This window comes from Plutella xylostella, chromosome 18 (genome assembly GCF_932276165.1).
Source record: "Plutella xylostella chromosome 18, ilPluXylo3.1, whole genome shotgun sequence".
In the NCBI taxonomy this organism is placed as follows: domain Eukaryota; kingdom Metazoa; phylum Arthropoda; class Insecta; order Lepidoptera; family Plutellidae; genus Plutella; species Plutella xylostella.
This window is the reverse complement of record NC_063998.1, coordinates 3,674,334-3,696,148: the sequence shown is the minus strand read 5'-3', so window position 1 is coordinate 3,696,148 and position 21,815 is coordinate 3,674,334. Positions and strand designations below refer to the sequence as shown.

The following is a 21,815-nucleotide window of genomic DNA, read 5'->3' as shown; positions in this document are numbered from 1 at the left end:
TGACGTCGCCCATGACCTGGCTGTTCTGGTGAAATATCCTCAAGTTTTACGTCTCTGTAATTTTGTGTTTGGTTGTCTGCACACTTTTATCTTTCCTGAATAACCACGCACTGAGTTGTATCTTTCATGCAGCACCAGAATGGAAGAGTTGGATTAAATATGCGATGCTCATCAGCTTTACGCGGTTTATTTTGCCATCCTTGCCTCATCTGATTTACGCCTGAATAAAGAAACAATATTATGAAAATGGTAGGTGGACTGATGATATCCCTCTCTTGTACCTTAGTCCGTCTCCTTCGTAGGTACTCATGAAACAGCCACCATTTTGTTTCCAGAGCACTAATATTCTCCCATTGCGACAGCAAATAAATGCCTTCTTCTACTATATTATTGTTATTTCAGCACTGGAGCCGACCCCTGCGTCTGGGCCCCTCGGTGCAGCCGGCCTGCCTCGGCGAGCCGCGTGTGGGCGACAGTTGCACTTTCGTCGGCTGGGGAGGCCAGGGCAAAGGTAAAGGTTTGCCTCCTCATCATCACCTTACCTCAGTCCGATTGCCGCATAAATGGGTTTAATGTTGTAGTTTCCGCTATGGCCATAATAACTAAGTGGTGGCGCAGACAAATACCTTTCACATGTCCATCGGACAGCATGGATCATTTCACTTTTCAGACATCAGGTGATCAACATTATATTTCCTAACCACCAAGTTGATGATCTCGGAGGCTGAATACCTACCTTTTACCACTATTAGACCTTAGAGGCAGAAATCTCCTTAACTGTTCAAATATTATAAGCTAATGCTCTTATTCCCATCCTCCATATTTTCTCTACAGCACTAAACCCCAGGCCGCGGACACAGCGGGCTTCAATAGTGTCTGCGCGAGAGTGCAGCAGTTGCCTCCACCGCCACCAGGGGGCGCGCATGCCCAGCGACGCTTTCTGCGCCACCGTCGACTCGCCGGGCTGTGTGGTATGTTCTTTATGGGATTCACTATTATGCCAAACTTTCATTAGGTAAACTCACTCTGCTGCCGCTTCACAGGTTCGTGATCGACATAGATAAACGTCACTATATAAATACCTACAGCGCATTCAGTGATTGGTGGAATGCGTTGGAGGTTAGCGACATAACAATAAATAACATTACGTCAAGCTCATTCCCGGGGCTGCACAAAGTACAGTATAAAATTCAATAGATATCTTTTTAAACACCAAACACTTATGATATAGGCGATAAAATAATGAATTTCTTACTACAGACGAGTACAGGCGGTTCACTAATATGCAACACGAATGGACGGCAAACTGCAGTGGGCGTGGTTGTATGGCGAGAGGGCTGTGACGTCACTTCCCCTGTCGTGCTACTGCCGGCGCGTGATTGGGTGAGACGAGCACTTTCCGGTTTAGGAATTATTTAAAATCTTTTTTCGAGTTTATTGTTCACTGCCAGTATTTTTATACACTATTGTTATAATGCCAAGATGTCTTTTGGATTTGGATAAAGAAAATATAAGTTACGATTTAAGAAACTTTATTTTATTTCTCATATGAAGTGTACTTTAATTTAAAACATTTTTTATCGTATTTTATAAGCATATCAACTGAATACTTAGCTCTGTGTCTCTATTAGTCACAGTACAAAGTATAATAATCGTATTGGAATTTAAACTATTAACAATAAACTGTTGTGACAAACTTATTGCAATATTACATAGTTATAATTGAATGATGTAAATATAATTTGAAATGCCAAAAATTTAGTGAAACATGTTTCAGTATGATTTTAACAACATAAATCATAAATTACAATTAATTTAAATTGTACTTTCGCTGCTTATAAGACATCTTTGGCGTCGAACTTAATACATATCACTTTTTATGAGATAGTTGCGACTACATAAAAGATAACTAAATGAGCAACGTTATATAAAATAATAAAAATAGTTACCATATATTTATAGATATATATTTTGAAACATAAATATATTCTCTCGGCATTGACCTTAAGAAATATATGAATGTCTTCTGCCTTCCCCATTGGCAAATAAACAGATAGAAAAAGTTTTTGTTAAATATCCAATGGTTCTAGGGATTTTAAATATATATCTATACTCTCAAAGTCTTTTATTTACAGCCCTTATGCTACCATCACGCAGGAATTTCCTTAAAACATACATTTGGAATGACATTTAAAAAACTATACCATGTTTTATAGGAAACTCATTCGCAGGGTTGCCATAATAAAATACCTTACACTTTACCCTTCATTGACTACTAAATATAACGTTAATAATACTCTGGGTATTTTATAAAATTCGTTACATAAATAAAGGTTAGTAATTATTAGTAAACTTGTTAAAATTTCAAAGGAAACTAATTAAACAAATCAAATTGGGAATAAAACAAAACGAAACAGAAATTTTCTTTTATAAGATTAGTAAAAAAAAATGAATGTCTATGGCTCACGCTGCCCTTATTAAAAACAAAACTATCACAACCCAGATTCGATAGTCTAACATAAACTAAAATCACTTCAGATATTTAAATATAACAAATACTTTTCATGACAAGATTATGATGCAGTAATTGAAATGCTACAAAATCACTGATATTACCTATCTAAATCCATTTATATGTTAGGAAAAATATACCTATATAGGTAGGTACATGAAGCAGATAACATAAAGATGAGACTCGCCCGAATCAACAAAATATCAAGCATTACGCAAAGATTATCGTAGAACAATAAACAAAATGGCAAACGGACCTCGGCACTTTACTGGAACATACAAAAAATAGAGTATTACAACATATTGTCACGTTACATTACATTTACTAGATACAGATGTGTTTAGCCAAACAGTCCTTACGCTTACACAAATACCCTAAATATCATCCTGCACAATACTTGAAGATTTGTTTCCCACTTATGGTGCAACAAGGATATTTTGACATGTGGCCAAAAGGCGAACTATTTGTCCATTGGTGACTTTTTACATAAACAGTGGCGCTACCTGTCCAAGGGCCAAAATATCCTGGTCGCAGGGTATACGTACAGTTAGTTTTGCGTACTAACAGCTATAGTGAATTTTGCTCGGTGTGACGAATTCATGCGTTCGTTCATGCAATGACAAGAGGCTCGTCGTCTGAGAATCCGTGGATGGCCGGGACGTCGTCGTCATCTGGAAATAACAATAAATCATTTGATCATTGGTTCAGTTAGATGGACATAAAGTGCTAATACATTTAACGCTGTTATTTTCTGAAGATACCTAACTAATGTTTCTGCTGCTTTACATGTCTTTGACATTTCTTCTATGGAACCAATGTCATATTCGCCTATACCTAGGTATATCATATTCGTCATCCTAGACTGTTCCCTATTAATTAAGAGACAGCTTTACTATCGGTAAGTACCTATATCCAATTGATAAGCTCGTGTTTTAAGACCTAAACATACAAAAACATCAAAATTTATTCAATAATCATGTTAAAACACAAGTCACTCAACTAACCATGATCGCCCAGCGTAGCCTGACCCCTCCGGCTGTCATATCTCGGCGTGGCGCTAGTGAAGCGCAGGAAGGACCGCGCGAGGCGGCGGTGTCTCATCGCGAGGTGGACGAGCGCCGCGCCCAACAGTATCGCCGCGATGCAAGCGCTGGTTGCTCCCCACCAGACCGCGCCCATGGTGGTGGGCTCTGCGTCTGGTTCTATGCCTGGAAATAAGTTAGGGATGATGATGGAAAATGAAAAGTTAGATTTCATTGGTAATAATTTTGTAAAGAAAGCATGTTATTAGTCCAGTCAATAAATGACTCAAAATTAGGTGTAGAGTGCGTGAGCAGGTAACTAGGCGATTCCTTCAGAAACTTGTTTAGAGGGCTTAGGTTGTTAACATACCAAAAGTCCTGACTCCTAGGTGATGAGTGGGGGGGAGGAGGGAGGGATAAAGGTACGAATTTTTGGTTTTTAGCTTACATCTCGAAAACGGTGCATCGGAGAGAAATATTTTCAACTAATGAAATAAAGTTCTTAAAATTATCTAAAACTTTTATATCATATGTTTTTTTCTAATTCCTAACCGTTTTCGAGCTATTATCCTCGGAAAAAGTTGAAATTTACAAGAAAAATGAATTCATGTCAAAACATTCATAAACATTGCATAATATTGTCTAAACCTATTGATAAATGAAAAAAATGAATAGAAAAGAAGTTGTAGATTTTTAAATTCCCTTTTAGAATATGTATACATATGCTGGCTAATGTCCAACCCACCTAAAGGTACAGCTATTTTACTCACACTTAACCTTACTAATTCGGTGTGCTTTGTCAGTGACTTTACCAAAATGCAAGTTTAAAATAGCTCTAACTTTAGGCGGGTTGGACATTGACCAGCATATGTAATATATTCTAAAAGGGAATAAAAAAATCTACAACTTCTTTCCTCTTCATTTTTTTCGTTTATGAATTGGTTAAGACAATATGATGCAATGTTTATGAATTTTTTGACATGAATACTTTTTCTTGTAAATTTCAATTTTTTCCAGGGGTAATAGCTCAAAAACGGTTAGTAATTAGAAAAAAACATATGATATAAAAGTTTTAGATAATTTTAAGACCTCCATTTTAGTAGTTTATAATATTTGTCTCCGATGCACCGTTTTTGAGATATAAGCAAAAATCCAAAAATTCATATCTTTATCCCCCCCTCCTCCCCCCCGCTCATCACCTAGGAGTCAGGACTTTTGGTATGTTAACAACCTAAGCCCCCTGAACAAGTTTCTGAAGGAATCGCTGAGTTACCTGCTCACGCACTCTACACCTCATTCTTTGACTGGACTATATCCTAAGTTTATGTCACCATGAAAAATACAAGTAATAAACCACGAAGTACAGGTAATACAATCATCAACATCAATCGTCTTTTAGATGCTATCATCCTTGCTTGAATAGTAATCGGAAAGCCTGATGATAAATGAACGTAATAATACGTACGTCTAGCTATATGTATATTCTTTCCTGTTGCGAATCTTATAGGGTATTTTCACCAATCTGTATTTATATCCCATTCCACGGGGAAATACATCTGTCAAAACCCTTATTACATTCGAATAAAGGTAGTTTTTGTTTGTAACAGTACCCGTATCACGAAAATTCGAGCTAACGTATAGAATCGAATGCGAGTGCGACAACTGTCAATTTTATAGGTAAAAAGTGTTCGAAAGTGCTGTCAAGTTGCCACTAGTCGCACTCGCATTCGATTCTATATTGTTCGTGATCGCCCTGCAGATGTCTTTCCCTGTAGAATGGGATATAGTTTTCAATTAATTTTGCACCCCCAACACTTACCTTCCATAGTAAGCGTGTGCACTTGGCTGAGATCGCTGACATATCCGTCAGCAGTGATACACCTGACAGCAACATACAGCTGGGAGGCCGGCGGCGCGTGCGTCAATAAGGGCGAGAATAGCGCCGTCAGCACCATGATGTCAGGCTCTGACGGGTGCAGCGTGTCAGCGGGGATCTCCTTGCTGGATATCAGCACTTCGTATTTGTGGCTGGAAGGACAGTAAGGGAATGATTAGTATTTTAATTATCTTGCTTCTGATTGTTATTCTGGTAAAAAATTACGAAGTGCACCTAATAGGTACACAACACACTACACAGCCTTGTGTAGGCTACAACGGTGTTTTTCTTCAGGTTGCAATCTTATGTCCTCTTTTTTCATTTAAATATCTTTCATATTCTGGTACAGTTCCCCAAAATTGATAATGCGCATAGAAATCTTCGCCATTGTTCGGCAACGGTCGTATTTCCGAACGCCATGTATTTAGAGATGTACGAGGGCGATACCGAAATGATCGGGAATAGAAAAAAGTACAAAGATATCATAATATTATTTACTTTTATTGTTTTTCAAAGTAGTCTCCGTGACATTCAATGCACTTTTTCATTCGATTAAACCAATCATTGAAACAGTAATTCCAGTCTGAAGTGGATACTGTCAAAACAGCTGATTTGTAAGCTTCGACCGCCTCTTCTGGGCCGCTAAACCGTTGACCACGTAGCATATCTTTAATTCTTGGGAATGTAAAATAATCATTGGGGCTCAGATCAGGGCTATACGGAGGATGGTCCATCAACTCCACGTTTTCCATATTTAAAAACGTTCTTGTTTTGCGAGCGGTATGAGAGCTTGCATTATCGTGGTGAAGGATTATACGACGATTCGGGTTAGTTTTACGAAGTTCTCTTACGACTTCCGGCAAACAAACTGTTAGGTACCAATCAGCAGTAACCGTCCTTTGTTCTTGTAATGGAATCGTAGCCACATGGCCAGTTTTCGATACAAACGAAGCGACCATTTTTTTCGACACGCTGCGTGAGCGAATAACTTTTGTTGGCTTGACCTCACCTTCGAAGACCCAAACTGCCGATTGATGTTTTCTTTCGGGCTCATATGAATAAATCCACGATTCATCACCAGAGACGATATTGTAGACAGCATTTGAACTGCATCCATTGAACCGTTGCAGAGCAGATCGACACCAATTAACACGAGCCGACTTTTGTTCCTCGGTCAAACGGTGGGGCACCCAGCGCGAAACTAACTTCTTGACACCCAGTTCTTCATGTAAAATGGTTTGAATGGCTGTCATACCAATGCTGAGAGAAGCCCGAATCTGCTCGTATGTCACATGTCTATCTTCTTTTATTAACTGGCGTACAGCATCGATGTTATCTTGTGTTACCGCTGTTTTTGGCCGACCAGTAGAAGGGACTGTGGTAAGAGAGGAACGTCGACGGCGAAACTCAGAATACCAACGATATATAGTCGTTTTACTTGGTGCTTCAAGTTTATAAATAGAAACAAGCTCGGCGAGACATTGTTCTTGAGATAAACCTCGACGAAAGTTGTGAAAAATTATTGCACGGAAATGTTCCCGCGTAAGCTCCATTTTTTACACCGACTTGTCAAATTCAAATGGTCAATACTCTTTTATTTTTTACTTTTTTTAAAATTCGAAAATGGAATTATGTTTGAAAAAACACTACATTTGATACACCAAAAAGGTTTCACTCTAATTTATTCCTAAGTATTCTATTCCCGATCTTTTCGGTGTAGCCCTCGTATTTAGAGTGGTTAAGTGCATTTTCTTCATGCATTTTTTTTTAGATTTAGGTGTTTGGTGCTAAAAGAGATATTGATTTATCAGTAACGAAATTTGAGTCGATAATTCATAATATTGTCATAATATTAAAATTTACTTTGAAAATGTTACAGTACTTTTCAAATGTCTTGCTCAAGCTGGTGTTAATATGGATGAAATAAGGTTTGAATAACACAAGGTTTATGTTAGAAGAAGAAATATGGATTTAAAACACAGGTTTACATTAAAATCTCAGTTCAAAAGTATTTACAGGGCTGATCATTCACAATTACAATAACAATTACAACTTGGTCTTTTGGGTGTGGCTTTATTGGCTAAGTGAAGTCTATCAATGTGACGTATATTTTATTCTTAAATGTGCCTCATAATATGGCGTCGTCAAAAATAATTAAAGTTGAAATTAAATTCACATTTGAAAAAAATAACAAGAACGATGTGTAATTGCAGCTCTTTATAATTCCACAAAAGTAATACTGATCTTGACCTTGGGACCTTTGACTGATCGGTGACAGCCACCGACCGCCCAAATTGTTTTCGATTATGTGTCACATGATATTGACTACTATTTCTTTCGAACAAGGATCAAAATGCAAGTGCTTTTACGATTCAATGATTCGGGTGTTTCCGGGAATACGACAGTTTGCGAAGATTTGCATGTGCATTATTAATATGGGAGAACTGTACTATAAGCTTAATGGATTTTTAGCCCCTAATATACCTATTATACAGAAAAGAAGTGTCGAACAAAGCGTTTCTTTAGCAATGCCATCACTTCACGAAGCCGCGGTAGTAACATAGCGTGGGACGCCCTGCTACTCACTCTGGCGCGATGGTGGGCGTGTCGTGCGGGTGCCTCCAGCTCAGCATCACGTGTCCGTTGGGTGACAGCCACGCCACCACGTTGTCTGGCGGAGGGATCACCGGGCCTCGAGTGAGGGCACATGTTTGGGCTGCATCTGGGACGTTGGACTGTGGAAATATTAGTGGATTAGATAATTATTTCAAACTACAAGACAATGGCCCTTCCCATCAAAGCTAAGATACTTGATAAAGCCTTTCAAGAGGCTGTCAGAAGCCTTATAAATTCCGGTTTAAACACCCTTTCAACATGACAGTATACCTGTTCTAAATGGACCATTTACACATTGTTTCATTGGTGATTGCTAATGTGTTAGTGGTGGTAACTCGTACGGCAACTGACCTAACACATTTGCTTCCAAATTAACAGGCCAATAAACAGAATATCAATCACTCACGTAAACACAGATGTTGTATCTCCCTCCAACAGGCACGTTCTCGAATACGTGCGAAAGAGACACATTGCGCGTCGGCAGCAACTCCGTGCGGGTCACCTTGTTGCGAGTCAGCTCTGTTATCACTAGCTGTAATAGAATAATAGGTGTAAGATTGTAAAAAATACATAAAAGATTCTGATGGAATTCCATACTACGTACAGGTTGTCTATTACACTCTCCTAACGTTTCAATCACGCGAAATTTTACAGAAGGAATCCAATTTAGTATGCTAGATGAGGGGCTTTGTACTCATTCGAAAATGGCGATACGGCTCGCCACCAATCTGAGCCCTTCAAATGTACAACGAACACTGACTCTGGCTGTCCATTCCAGTCGTAAGCATATTATATCAAGGAATGTCTAATTATTTATCCATGGTGTGCCAAAAACTATTTATTTTGTCCGTTAGCTTAGTAATAAAGGTATAACTTACTCTGTACGTGATATCTTCCTTCAGTACGTCGCAGTTCGCGTTCCACATGATCGCAAGCGTGCGTTTCTTTTCGTCGTTCTTGAAGTGCAGGTTCTTGATCGGAGCTCTACAATATACATAAAACAGTTAATTAAACACATAGGGAATTTAACTTTATGATATTTGCAAGAGCTTTTGATTATAATTATTTACGGATGAACGGCTTGATTGAACACAAAACTTAACGTGAACGCACACAGGTTCCAGATTTGCAAGAGCTTTTGATTAAAATTATTTACGGGTTGAACGGCTTGATTGATCACAAAACTTCTCCACTCAGTTGCAGTCCATAGGAAAAATAGCTTGTTTCGCGCTTTTTATTTCTAGGGCCCTTATATGTATACATACTTGCTCGTGAGTGTATTATTTTATATAGGCCATTGGTAGCTATTCTGAAGGCGGAAATTCTAATTTTAACGCTGTCAAACTATAAAATTTGCTAGCAAAAAATGACATTTACGGGAACACTCATAGAGTCGAATTTTAAATAAAGAAATTAAGGTTTTGACAGCGTTAAAATTAGAATTTCCGCCTTCAGAATCGACATCATTGTCCATCAATACATCTTATGATTAAAAATTACCTTTTATCCCATTGATACAAAATCCATACTAACTTGGCATTATCCCTGGTGATGATCTCGTACAGCCGCGCGGCGGGCCCGTGCTCGAGACTCACGGTGAAGATGTAGCTCTCGCACGCGTGCAGACCGTCTATCGTCACTCAGGCTTAGTATACCCTTTTTGCAATACCCTGTATGTTCGGCTTAGTAGCTACCTACTGCATTACTTACCACGAATATGTAGCTACATGGTTATAAGAACCTACCTACATAGATGTAAGTACGTATGCATGTGAATTTCTATGTTTTTTTAGTTTGCAATAATGCACTTGAAGACAACACGCATTTTAATTTCGGATATCGACCCCAAGCAAAACTCGGCCTTATTCCCATCACTGTAAAAGTGAATCCTGTAATGCTTCAAATTTGAACCGTGCAGACCGTCTATTGTCACTCAGGCTTAGTATCCCCTTTTTGCAATACCCTGTTTAAGTGAATCATGCTATTCTTCAAATTTGAACTCACTACCTTCTTCTTCTTCTAGCGCCTCTCCACTACTGGAGGTTGGCGGTCAGCCCTGCATACTCTTCTCTATTCTTCGCCAAGCGCATCAGCTGTTCTACGCTGGCCACACCCGTCCATTCTCTTATGAACTCTCTACCATATTCAAAAATGTATACTAACTTGGCATTATCCCTGGTAATGATCTCGTACAGCCGCGCGGCGGGCCCGTGCTCGAGACTCACGGTGAAGATGTAGCTCTCGCACGCGTGCAGACCGTCTATTGTCACTCAGGCTTAGTATACCCTTTTTGCAATACCCTGTATAAGTGAGTAAGTAGCCCACTTACCCGACAGCTTCAGTGCATTGTACTCATTCAAAAACGGCGTACAGCGAAAAGCGGGTGGCTCGCTTGCGAGGCACCTCTGACTACCCCTTTGGGGATTACAGTCGTGAGTATATGTATGTATAAGTGAATCCTGTATTTTTTTTATTTTTTACCTACCCTAACATTGACCAAAGTCATAAAATCCACACTAACTTGGCATTATCCCTCGTTATGATCTCGTACAGCCGCGCGGCCGGCCCGTGCTCGAGGCTCACGGTGAAGATGTAGCTCTCGCACGCGTGGAGGCCGTCTATTGTGACGCTGGTGTTGCGGGTAGTGATGCGCGTGTCTGGAAGTGGAGTGTTATTGTAGAGGTGAATGGGTGGCATTTGAATGATATATTTTTATGGGTTTATTGAACAGAAGCTAGACCAACAGAACTCATCAGTCCTCGCGAATAATCGCCGTCATAATACAACAAAACTGCATTGTAGATAAAAAGTACGTAATGTTGTATGGAAGCTCTTCGGGTGACGTATCAATAGTACCTTATGCACCACCAGCCCACCCTAAGCAGTCAGCGACTGACAACTAATGGCTTATCATTTCACCCTATTCCAAGTCTATTTGTCACCGACACGCTAAGAAGAAGTATAATAACACTCCAAATTAAATAATAACTATGAAGCTATACTTACCATTCCGTATCTCTCCCGGCACCATTCTATGCATCATGTCGGTGTAGAACACAGTGTACACAAGGTCCTTATTGCTGTAGCGTTTCCCCTTCGGCGGCGACCAGCTCAACTGCACCGAAGTTCTCTTCTCCTTTAATAATATGGCAGTAAAGTTCAAAGTCTCGTGCTCCACGCCTGCAGTTTTCAGTTTGATGGTGAAAGGTGTTCCGATGATGTCGCCCTTGTACGCCATTATGTCGATTAATATGTTGATGCCTGGCGGGAGATCCGTCACTGGAAATGAAATAATAATATTATGTGTCAGTAAAAAGTTGTAGTCAGTACTTTGTATTTGTATGCGTCCAGTATACCTGGGGCACTCCGCGAAAAACTCTATTCTTTCACCACAGCGACTAACCTAGACCAGCTCTAGTGTTTCCCTTCGCTAAAAAGGTTTTGAAAAAAGGGTACAAAAAGCCGAGGCTTTTTGCAACACTCTGTATAAGGTTTAGTGATTGGTTGCTTTTAGGATTGGTTATTTGATTGACTCCTGTTTCAAGCAAAGACTCTACTTTCTTGATATCTATGGCATACAACGAAAGCCGAGCTCAGTGAAATATCGCTGAAATGCTTCGCTATGTTTTCACTCCGACACACCTTCACGCAACTACAATCAATTCAACCAAGAACCAACTCACATGTAATATTATGCTCCTTGGTCATCACCGGCGGTGGTTTAGCATACTGCATGGGCAGTCTCAGCTGTACTTTAAACCCTTCGATGCCGCGTATCTTGTGCCACTCGAGGTAGACGCTGGAGTCGGTGAGACGCGCCATGCTCACGTTGGCGATGTCGTTCACGTCGCATGCTTAGCTATATTTAGCCCCGATTTCACCATACTCGGTTAGATCATAACCAGGGATTAGTAGTAGCTGACTTTTGACACATTTGTCAAGAATTTAATATGGAGATGACGTATAATTGATGAACTAAAACCAGGTGACGATCTAACCGACTATGGCGAAATTGAGGCTTAAACTCAATAAACAATCCACTCACATGTAATATTATGCTCCTTGGTCATCACGGGCGGCGGCTTGGCATACTGCATCGGTAACCTCAGCTGCACTTTAAACCTGTTGAAGTTAAAGTGGATTACTACAGGATCATGGTAAATGAAGAATGCAGTGATATCTTGAGGCCAAACTATTAACTGGATTTCTCCACATATTAAACAAATTACTTATTTCAAGTGTGTTAGTTCCATGGCGGGCGCGAGGCGACTAGCGTCTGCGCATTGATCGCAACTGGAAGTAACCAAAAAGCTTACATTGCAAAACATGACCCATCACGACCCATTATGTCCCCACTGCTGGGGCACGGGTCTCCTTCCAATGAAGGAAGGGTTTAGGCCTAGTCCACCACGCTGGCCAAGTGCGGGTTGGTGGACCTCAACACAAGCAAAACATGACTAAAACATATTATTATGTCGCTACAAACCCTTCGATGCCGCGTATCTTGTGCCACTCGAGGTACACGCTGGAGTCGGTGAGGCGCGCCATGCTCACGTTGGCTATGTCGTCCACGTCTCCGAGCTCGTCGAAGGTTATTGTAGCTATGGCGGATGATTCGGAGGTGAACGCGCCGTTTGTTGCTGTCACCTGTTGGGGATTGGATTGTTGTGAATAGAGTATTGGTTGCGTCTGAATCGATCTCAATTTAGGGTAGATTTTATGAAGACTTATGAAGACTCATCATTCCAGTCATCACCCATGTCGTATAGTTTATCACTTCGAAACGTGAAGTTAGAACAAAATGGCGGGCATTTGTGCATGATGCATACTTATGGACGAAAGATAAGACAGAATTCCGATTGCGTCCTTTCTGAGATAGAAGAGTAGCGGCGGATTAATGCTGTTGTACGTTTTGACACATTCCGCCCACACCTCAGTTTCAAGTCATGTTACCAATTTTACTATTACGACGGCCAGGATATGACAACCCACTTACCCAGAAAGAGTAGTTAGTCCCGGGCACAAAGTAGCCGGCCACAGTGATGTTGGTCTCGGTGGTGACGGTCTCGACGGGCGGCAGCGGCGGCGCCGAGTGCAGCGTGTAGTAGCGGACCACGCCGCGGGCTGGGGCAGGGTCCCAGAGCACGTTGACGCGGCGCCCGGTAAGTTGGTGGACTGTTAGGCGGGTTGGGGGGAGAGGGACTGCGGGAGAAAAAGAAGGAGCGGTTAATGAGTAAGTAGGTAGCTAAAAATCCTTCCTTCATTGGTAAGAGACCCGTGCCCCAGCAGTAGGGACGTGATGGGTCGTGACTCGTGATGTGATGTGGTAAATAGGTGGTGAAACAGAAAAGTATGAGCGCTTACGTGACATGTGATTTTTCGTAAGGTTTTTGGATAGCTTCTGCCACTTTTTTCAATGTTAGTAAAACTATTGTTTGGTTGGTGTAGTTTTTATCAATTAATGAATTACATGCAAATTTTAAATTATTATATCTTACCGCCTTCCCCAGTGGTGGTGTTGACGTATTTGAGCGACGGGTATGTCTTGTTGGATTTGCTGTCGCGGATGTAGAACGTTACATTGTAGTTCGTGTACGGCTCCAGTCCAGTAAATCTAAAACAAATTACAGTTTATGTGGGTGACGGTGAGAATATTATTAGAAATGTAACGAGGTAGATGAGAATGTATTTTAACGAGGGAGGTGGTAAGATTACCACAGTCATGTGAATGAGAGCACTTTACACCCACAATTACAAAAGCCATGAGTTCCAGGACCAACTTTTGACTCCCATTGGTAGACCTAAAGGCTTTACCACAAAAACTAAGGGTGGGTTGCACCATTTAACTTTAACTATTACAAACGTCAAATCCCTTGACGAGAGAAATCAATCTTCAAGAAATTTGACGTTTGTAATAGTTAAAGTTAAATGGTGCAACCCATCCTTAGACAGTATTTAACAGCTAGGTGTTTAGCGCTGTCAAACCCCTACAAAATCTGTCAAATTACGTTTTAAATCCTTGTTAAACAGTGTTTATGGTTTTTTGTGGTTGCGCGGTAAGACTCGAATCTGTCATTTTTGGTTTTCCTATAGACACTGTGATTGGTTCACCTATAGACACTCTCATTTGTTTACCTATAGACGCTGTCATTGGTCCAAGTGATGTTCCGCCAGTGCCCGTCGTCGACCCTGGCTATGGACGGCAGGAAGCTATAGGTGACCTGCTTCTGTTGGGCCATCCAACACGATGCGAGGAATGAGGTCGAGTTGATGGACGATTGGTCCACGCCGAGGCTTAGGAACTATAGAAAAAATACAGGTTAAAACGCTGAAATAGATCAAGGCAGAGATTAATACAGGGCCTTTGCAAGTCACTGCTGGGAAGGTTTAAGGGAGCGGGCGATAGAACAGACACAAATGTGATAAGTCACGTAAAAAGAATGTCAATAACTACCAATAATTACGTATTTCGCAATCTGTAAACAAAATAGGAAGATACGAGATTCTATTGTCTATTTGCATAACATGTGTGTCAAATATGATGTTAATGTGAAATATTACTATCGTTTTGTTAGCTAACCTAGATCTACATAAGCATCACAACAACTCACCTGATAAATCCTCTTGCTGCTTGTGTCACTAGACGAACAGTTCAGCTCATCAGTCCCGTCGTAGCAGTCCTGGTGACCGTTGCAGACCAGCACGGGCGACACGCAGCGGGTGCCGTCGTCACAGACGAACGAGTCTGACTGGCAGTCTGACGTGGACTTGTGACCCTGAGGGGAGTGAGGTTTAATGGTGATTGAGATATGATATGATATAGAATGATTGGCGTAGAAGCGGGTGTTGTGAACAATAAAGAATATCTGACTGACTCATGACCCTGGGCGGAGCTCCAGGATAAGGTCAATATTGGTTGAATTCTGTTACGGCACACTAGTACGCTAGCTGATAAGCAGAGCAGCTAATACACGCACTGAGCACTAGATGGCGCCACTCTCGCCAATATCACGTCATGAACAGCCAATCAGAGCCAGCCTTTATCACGACATATTCACGGGGACCAATAAGAAGACGCCAACACGATGTCCGCCTGCCTACGTCATTGAAGAAGCCTGTAGAACCTCACACGCGCAACTAACACTCACACATTCGAATTCGCCTCTCACCTAACTGCCACTGTACATTTAAAACATTGTAAATAATTAATAAAATCAAAGTCTACACGCAAGAAAGTTGTCGCCTACATCATTTCCACAACCACCAACTGGAGAGCCTATGACCGCAGCCCTAAGCCCCAACATCTGGACCTTCTACGCCGAACACCTGCTGGAACCAGCTCCTTGGACGGTGAAGACGCACTCGTGGAAGATCGGCTTCAACACTCAGCAGCAGGCAGCATCACGCATCATCTGGTGAGACAGGCCGACCGCAATATCCTGCCCTCACCCATCCTTACAATTTGTGTCAAAGTGTGCTTATCTCATTCCAGTGTCATAAAATTGCCTCATCATCTGCTTACCACCTGTCGCTTGTGCTTGTGCCTGTGCTACCTACACATCAGCTACGACCTGCTAAAAGCTGTAAGTACTCCACATTTTCACTCGCACCATGATGACTAGCACTAAGGACACGTCACCAAAGATAGATGAGCTAATTAAAGTCCTTAACAAGAAAAGAGGATCTATTAAAGGTAGATTAACGAACTTTTCTAAATATGTAGATAAGTTTGCTGATAAAACATTATCAGAAAGTCAGCGCGCAGAATTAAAGTTACGCATGCAAGGCGCATTAAATTTGTATGCCGAGTTTAACGAAATTCAAAACAAAATTGAAGAAAATATTTCTGATAGCGAACTATCTAGTCAGATTGAAAGCCGGGAAACCTTCGAAATGGATTATTATAGTGTCCTTGCTAAGGCTCAATGCATGACCAACGATGATAGGTCTGTGGGGAGCTCAAAATCATCTAATTTTGAATGCGCATCAGTTCAATTGCCTACAATAAGCCTACCTACCTTTGACGGTTCATATGAGCACTGGTTAGAGTTTCGTGACACGTTTACATCCCTAGTTCATAACAACAGCAAAGTAGATAATTTCGGTAAACTTCATTATCTGAAAAGATCATTAATAGGTGACGCAAAATCCGTGATCGATTCTATCGAAATTTCATCTGCCAACTACACCATCGCATGGGAGTTGTTATTGAATAGGTACAACAATAGCAGGTTATTAGTGCACACACATGTAAAATCATTGTTTTCCCTGCAATCTTTATCAAAAGAATCACCTGACCACATTAGAAAGTTCATTGATACCATTCTAAAAAACATACGTTCCTTGAAAATGCTCGGTGAACCCGTCGAGCATTGGGACACACTCATTGTGTACATGGCCGTGTCCAAATTAGATCAAATAACCGAACGTGAGTGGGAACAATACAAAAGTAGATTGTTATCAATGTGCAACGATTCTAGTTCGTCAATAAAGATAACCGATTTAATTAACTTTCTTGGGGACAGGGCGGATATGTTGGAGACAATCAATTTAAATCACAATAAACCTACAACCAGTTTCTACACGTCACGCGAACATAATAAAAAACCTAACAATAATCAAAATTCGCCTAAAATTCACTGCAACGTCATCACCGAAAAAACAAAGAATAAATCACCGCATAATCACAACAGTTTCAATCGCAACAAACCATGTCCCAAGTGCAACGGTAAGCACTCGTTATATTCGTGTGAATCATTTCTGAATTGCAATATTCAGGATAGACTAAAGTTTATTCAGGAGAATAAGTTGTGTGAAAACTGTCTTCGGTCAGGACACGCTAGCACTGAATGTAGGTACGGTCCGTGTAGGAAATGTGATAAAAAACATAATTCACTAATTTGCAACTATAAATGTAATAGTGAAAACGTAAACAACCAGTCGTTGACCTTGATTGCGACGAGGGACAAAGGGAGCTCAGCTGACTTCAATGATAAGAATAGTTCTATTCAGGTTCATAACGCACACCTCGAACTAAACTCCGCTCGCTCAATTCCGGTGCAACAAGTCTTATTATCGACAGCAATAGTTGAGATAGCCGACAATGCAGGTTGTTTTCATAAAGCACGCGTGTTATTAGATAACGGTAGTGAACGTAGTTTTATCACGCAGTCGTTATGCAACAAACTAAAATTAAATTCAATACAGTCCACTCAACAAATTCAAGGTGTAGGAGGATTAGTCACAGAAAGTACGCAACTGTGTGACATCCAAGTAAAATCTACAATCAGCACCTTTATTGCGCGCATAAAGTGTTTCGTATTACCGCGAATCACATCAACAGTACCAACTGTTACTATCGATCATTGCAACATTGATATCCCCGATCATGTTCACTTGGCGGATCCAACCTACTATGAATGTGAAAGCATAGACATTCTTCTAGGTGTGGACATATTTTGGGAGTTGTTATGTGAAGGAAGAATGAGACTATCGAGCGGTCCCTTCCTTCAAAACACTAAATTAGGGTGGATTATTTCTGGCCCTATTTATTCTGAACCAAGCTATCGCAAGCAAGTTCAGTGTTATTTCACGCAGTCTATAGACAGTACGGAAGCTATAGATACCCAATTACGCAAGTTTTGGGAAATAGAACAGTTACCTATTGATAGCAAGTTAGGGAATACGCACATGAATGATGAGGAGCGTGCATGTGAGGAGCACTTCGTACAGACGACAGCGCGGTTGTCTGACGGGAGGTTTAGTGTACGCATACCTTTTAAACATTCACCCGACACTTTAGGTGACTCATACACACACGCAGAAAAACGTTTCTTAGCATTAGAAAAACGTTTAAATCGTAACGAGAGTCTTAAGCTTATGTACCGAGAGTTTATTCATGAGTATATAAAGTTAGGTCACATGACACGCGTTGACTCTTATAACTCACCCTATTACATAATGCCTCATCACGGGGTATATCGCGAACATGCAACCACGTCCCGATTAAGAGTTGTTTTTGAAGCAAACACACCATCTTCTAGTGGTAAATCACTAAACGACTTACAGTACGTAGGACCAGCAATTCAAGGGGATTTGATAGGTATTTTGCTACGGTTTAGGGAATGTCGGTACGTAGCATGTGCCGACATTGAAAAAATGTACCGACAAGTGAGCGTCGACCCTAAACAGCGTGACCTACAAATGATACTCTGGCGCGATAATCCATCAGATCCGATACAAACTTATCATTTAAACACAGTGACTTATGGCGAAGCCAGTGCCGCCTTCCTAAGCTGTAGATGTCTGAAACAACTTGCTAATGAATGCAACGACCCCGACGTAGCTAGAACAATAAATAATGATTTTTACGTCGATGATATGTGTACCGGTGATGACAGCGCATCAAAATTATTAAAAATCTGTCACGATACGGCTAAAGTTTTACAGTCAGGCTGCTTCCCTTTGCGCAAATGGATATTTTGACAACGATTTATCTAGTAGCGAAATGGCCAAAGAGTTATCACTAGGTGAAGATAGTCAGTGCAAAACATTAGGATTAGGCTGGTACAATCTTAGTGATGAGTTGTATTTTCACACAAAGTTTTCAGGGGGGACTGAGGATATAACTAAACGTAAAATATTGTCAGGTGCATCTCAAATTTTCGATCCAATCGGCTTAATAAATCCGGTGACCACAACAGCAAAAACTTTACTTCAAAGTCTATATTTGTTAAAGCTGGGTTGGGATGAAATAGTACAATTAAATATCGCACAATCATGGATATCGTTCGTAAATAGTTTGTCGTCGCTCAATGAAATACGCATACCACGTTATGTAATGGGTTGTAACAACATACGCAAAGAGCTACATATATTTACCGATGCATCTCAGGTAGCTTATGGCTCAGGTAGCTTATGTGCGTATGTATGCGCATACATACGCACAATTGATAACAGATCAGCTGTTACCGTAAGGTTACTTTATTCCAAGGGCAAGGTCGCGTCGCTTCAACCAGTTAGCATTCCACGGCTGGAGCTCTCGGGAGCATTAGTAGGCGCACGACTTTATCACAAGATAATTAACTCGCTCAGATCGAAGTTCGATAACGTCGTATTTTGGACTGACTCAACTATAGTATTAGGATGGCTACGTATGCCATGTAACTTGCTGAAAACGTTTGTTCAAAATAGGGTCGCGGAGATTCATGAACTTACCAAAGACAGTCTATGTCAATGGCGGCATGTTAGTGGTAAAGATAACCCAGCCGATATAGTATCACGTGGACAAAGTTTAGGTATGTTAAAAGAAAATAGTCTTTGGTGGAATGGCCCTACATACCTACATGACCCTCAGTTTGACGTAACGAGCTTGAAGGCACCGCTAGTACCTAATCACACAGAGTTACCCGAAATAAAGCCCACTGCCGTACAAAGTCATGTAACACAACAAAATAATGATGAGTCATGGCTTGATTTTAATAGGTTTTCACAGTTTGTTCGCATGCAACGAGCGGGTGCCTACGCCTTAAGGTTTATTTATAACGCGCGCAACAAAATCAAAAGAATAGGCCCGTTATCAGTTGACGAACTTAATGAATCGCTCACAACACTGACAAAATTAGCACAAAGGGAATCATTCTCGGACTTATTCAATAAAAATGGTCTGTCAGTATCTAAATCAAATAGTTTATCGAAACTGAATTTATTTTTAGATGATAAACAAATTATTCGTGTGGGAGGTCGCATACAGAACTCCTTAGATTTTAGTTTTAATAAAAAGCATCCTGCCTTATTATCATCTAAACATTATTTCACGCTGTTATTGTTTAGACATCAACATAAACAACTGATGCACGCAGCTCCGCAGCTTCTGTTGTACACCGTGAGGGAGGCGTGGTGGCCGGTCGCCGGCCGCTCGCTCGCGCGAGTCGCGCGCCGCGTCGTGCACGCCTGCGTCACGTGCGCCCGCCTGCGCGCCCAGACACTACAACCCATCATGGGTAACTTACCCGCGCAAAGGTTACAACCTGGGTTTCCATTCGAACGCTGTGGGGTAGACTACGCTGGTCCTGTGCTCATATTGAACCGTAAAGGTAGGGGTGCTATCACAGTAAAGGCATATATATGCATATTTGTATGCTTTGTAACACGCGTAGTGCATTTGGAGCTCACTTCAGACTTATCATCAGAGGCTTACATATTAGTTCTGAAGCGATTTATTAGTCGTAGAAATAAACCTGCAGAAATATTTTCTGATAATGGAAAAAACTTTGTAGGCGCTAATAATGAACTTTCTAAGTTCCTTAAGAACTGTTCCGATGAAATAAAAGATTACGCAACTTCTCAAAGTATAAAATTTCACACTATACCTCCGTACGCTAGTCATTTTGGGGGCTTGTGGGAACGTGGAGTCAAAAGTTGTAAGCACCACTTGCGACGAGTGGTAGGTAACGCGCATTTAACTTTTGAAGAATTCACGACAGCTTTGACACAAGTTGAAGCCATACTAAACTCTCGCCCATTAACTCCATTGTCCTCTGACCCCAACGACTTCCTTCCTCTAACTCCTGCCCATTTCCTGGTTGGCCGTCCACTTACAGCACCTGCCACCGCCGACCTGCGAGACAAGCCGATGCTGCGCCTCACACGCTACCAGAGAGTCGAGCAGATCCGCCAGCACTTCTGGGCCAGGTGGTCCAAGGAGTACGTCTCGGAGCTGCAGCAGAGGATCAAGTGGAGGACGAGCAGTGAGGACTTGAAGGAGCACACCATGGTTCTCATCAAAGATGACAATCTACCACCATTGAAGTGGAGCCTGGGTCGCATCACACGAGTCTACCCGGGCAGAGATGGCATATCAAGAGTGGCCGATATCAGAACCGCCAATGGGACTACACGCAGGGCATTCTCCAAAATATGCCCGCTTCCTGTGGACGACTGTTCCTGTTGAAACCTGACGATTCCAAGGCCGGGAGTATGTTACGGCACACTAGTACGCTAGCTGATAAGCAGAGCAGCTAATACACGCACTGAGCACTAGATGGCGCCACTCTCGCCAATATCACGTCATGAACAGCCAATCAGAGCCAGCCTTTATCACGACATATTCACGGGGACCAATAAGAAGACGCCAACACGATGTCCGCCTGCCTACGTCATTGAAGAAGCCTGTAGAACCTCACACGCGCAACTAACACTCACACATTCGAATTCGCCTCTCACCTAACTGCCACTGTACATTTAAAACATTGTAAATAATTAATAAAATCAAAGTCTACACGCAAGAAAGTTGTCGCCTACATCATTTCCACAACCACCAACTGGAGAGCCTATGACCGCAGCCCTAAACCCCAACAAATTCCAATATCTACTCCATCCAACGTCTCCAACACTTGCCGAATTGAAATAATGTACACAAAAAGATATTCCAAATTTCAATCGCAAATCGCAATTCCGTCGCCGCAAGGAGTACCTTATATCCCTCCAATCAGATGAAGAATGTCGCTACAATTTTCTTTAGAGCTTAACCGAAAAAAAACAACATTCCAAATTCAAACTCACCTCGCAATGCGCCTCATCACTATGATCCATACAATGCGGCACTGCATCACACACATTCTTGTCCGCCACGCAGCCTCTCCCATCGCCACAAGGCGTCTCCTCGGGCCCGCACTGGGAGGTCGGGTTGCCGTCGGCCCGCGAACAATTTGTCTCTCATCTTTGAGACTGGCCGAATTAAAATATAAACAAAAGAAATAACAGCATTCTAAATTCAAACTTACCTCGT

General features: G+C 41.4%; 2 protein-coding genes across 7 annotated transcripts in view; one reads left to right on the top strand and one right to left on the bottom strand.

Annotated features, from left to right (window-relative positions):
* Window positions 1-1,515: 1,515 nt before the first annotated feature.
* LOC105392952 (sortilin-related receptor) overlaps window positions 1,516-21,815 on the bottom strand; it is a 41,161-nt gene continuing 20,861 nt past the window's right edge. For 5 of the 6 annotated variants that reach the window (XM_048627531.1, XM_048627534.1, XM_048627533.1 and 2 more), the window contains 14 exons: window positions 14,638-14,802; window positions 14,162-14,328; window positions 13,525-13,640; window positions 13,023-13,228; window positions 12,513-12,673; window positions 12,072-12,148; window positions 11,033-11,305; window positions 10,548-10,683; window positions 8,905-9,010; window positions 8,433-8,558; window positions 7,997-8,145; window positions 5,354-5,562; window positions 3,517-3,720; window positions 1,516-3,183 (listed from right to left, as the gene is read on the bottom strand). In XM_048627531.1, the coding sequence (XP_048483488.1) occupies window positions 3,122-3,183; window positions 3,517-3,720; window positions 5,354-5,562; window positions 7,997-8,145; window positions 8,433-8,558; window positions 8,905-9,010; window positions 10,548-10,683; window positions 11,033-11,305; window positions 12,072-12,148; window positions 12,513-12,673; window positions 13,023-13,228; window positions 13,525-13,640; window positions 14,162-14,328; window positions 14,638-14,802 (2,157 nt within the window). In that variant the 3' untranslated portion in view covers window positions 1,516-3,121. Of the gene's footprint in view, window positions 3,184-3,516; window positions 3,721-5,353; window positions 5,563-7,996; window positions 8,146-8,432; window positions 8,559-8,904; window positions 9,011-10,547; window positions 10,684-11,032; window positions 11,306-11,709; window positions 11,864-12,071; window positions 12,149-12,512; window positions 12,674-13,022; window positions 13,229-13,524; window positions 13,641-14,161; window positions 14,329-14,637; window positions 14,803-21,815 lie in introns of all 6 variants that reach the window. The other variant, XM_048627535.1, reaches the window with a different exon arrangement.
* On the top strand, window positions 19,965-20,980 carry LOC125489926. Its single transcript, XM_048627537.1, has 2 exons — window positions 19,965-20,121; window positions 20,629-20,980. Exons 1-2 carry the CDS (start codon window positions 20,025-20,027, stop codon window positions 20,976-20,978), a joined length of 447 nt encoding a protein of 148 aa, XP_048483494.1. The 5' UTR covers window positions 19,965-20,024; the 3' UTR covers window positions 20,979-20,980.

Excerpts from the sequence above, each read along its gene's own strand:
- LOC125489926 (XM_048627537.1), top strand. The coding sequence starts at position 20,025 with ATGGGTAACTTACCCGCGCAAAGGTTACAACCTGGGTTTCCATTCGAA. Across the intron at positions 20,122-20,628 it reads GCTCATATTGAACCGTAAAG|CACCTGCCACCGCCGACCTG; the intron begins GTAGGGGTGCTA and ends GTCCACTTACAG.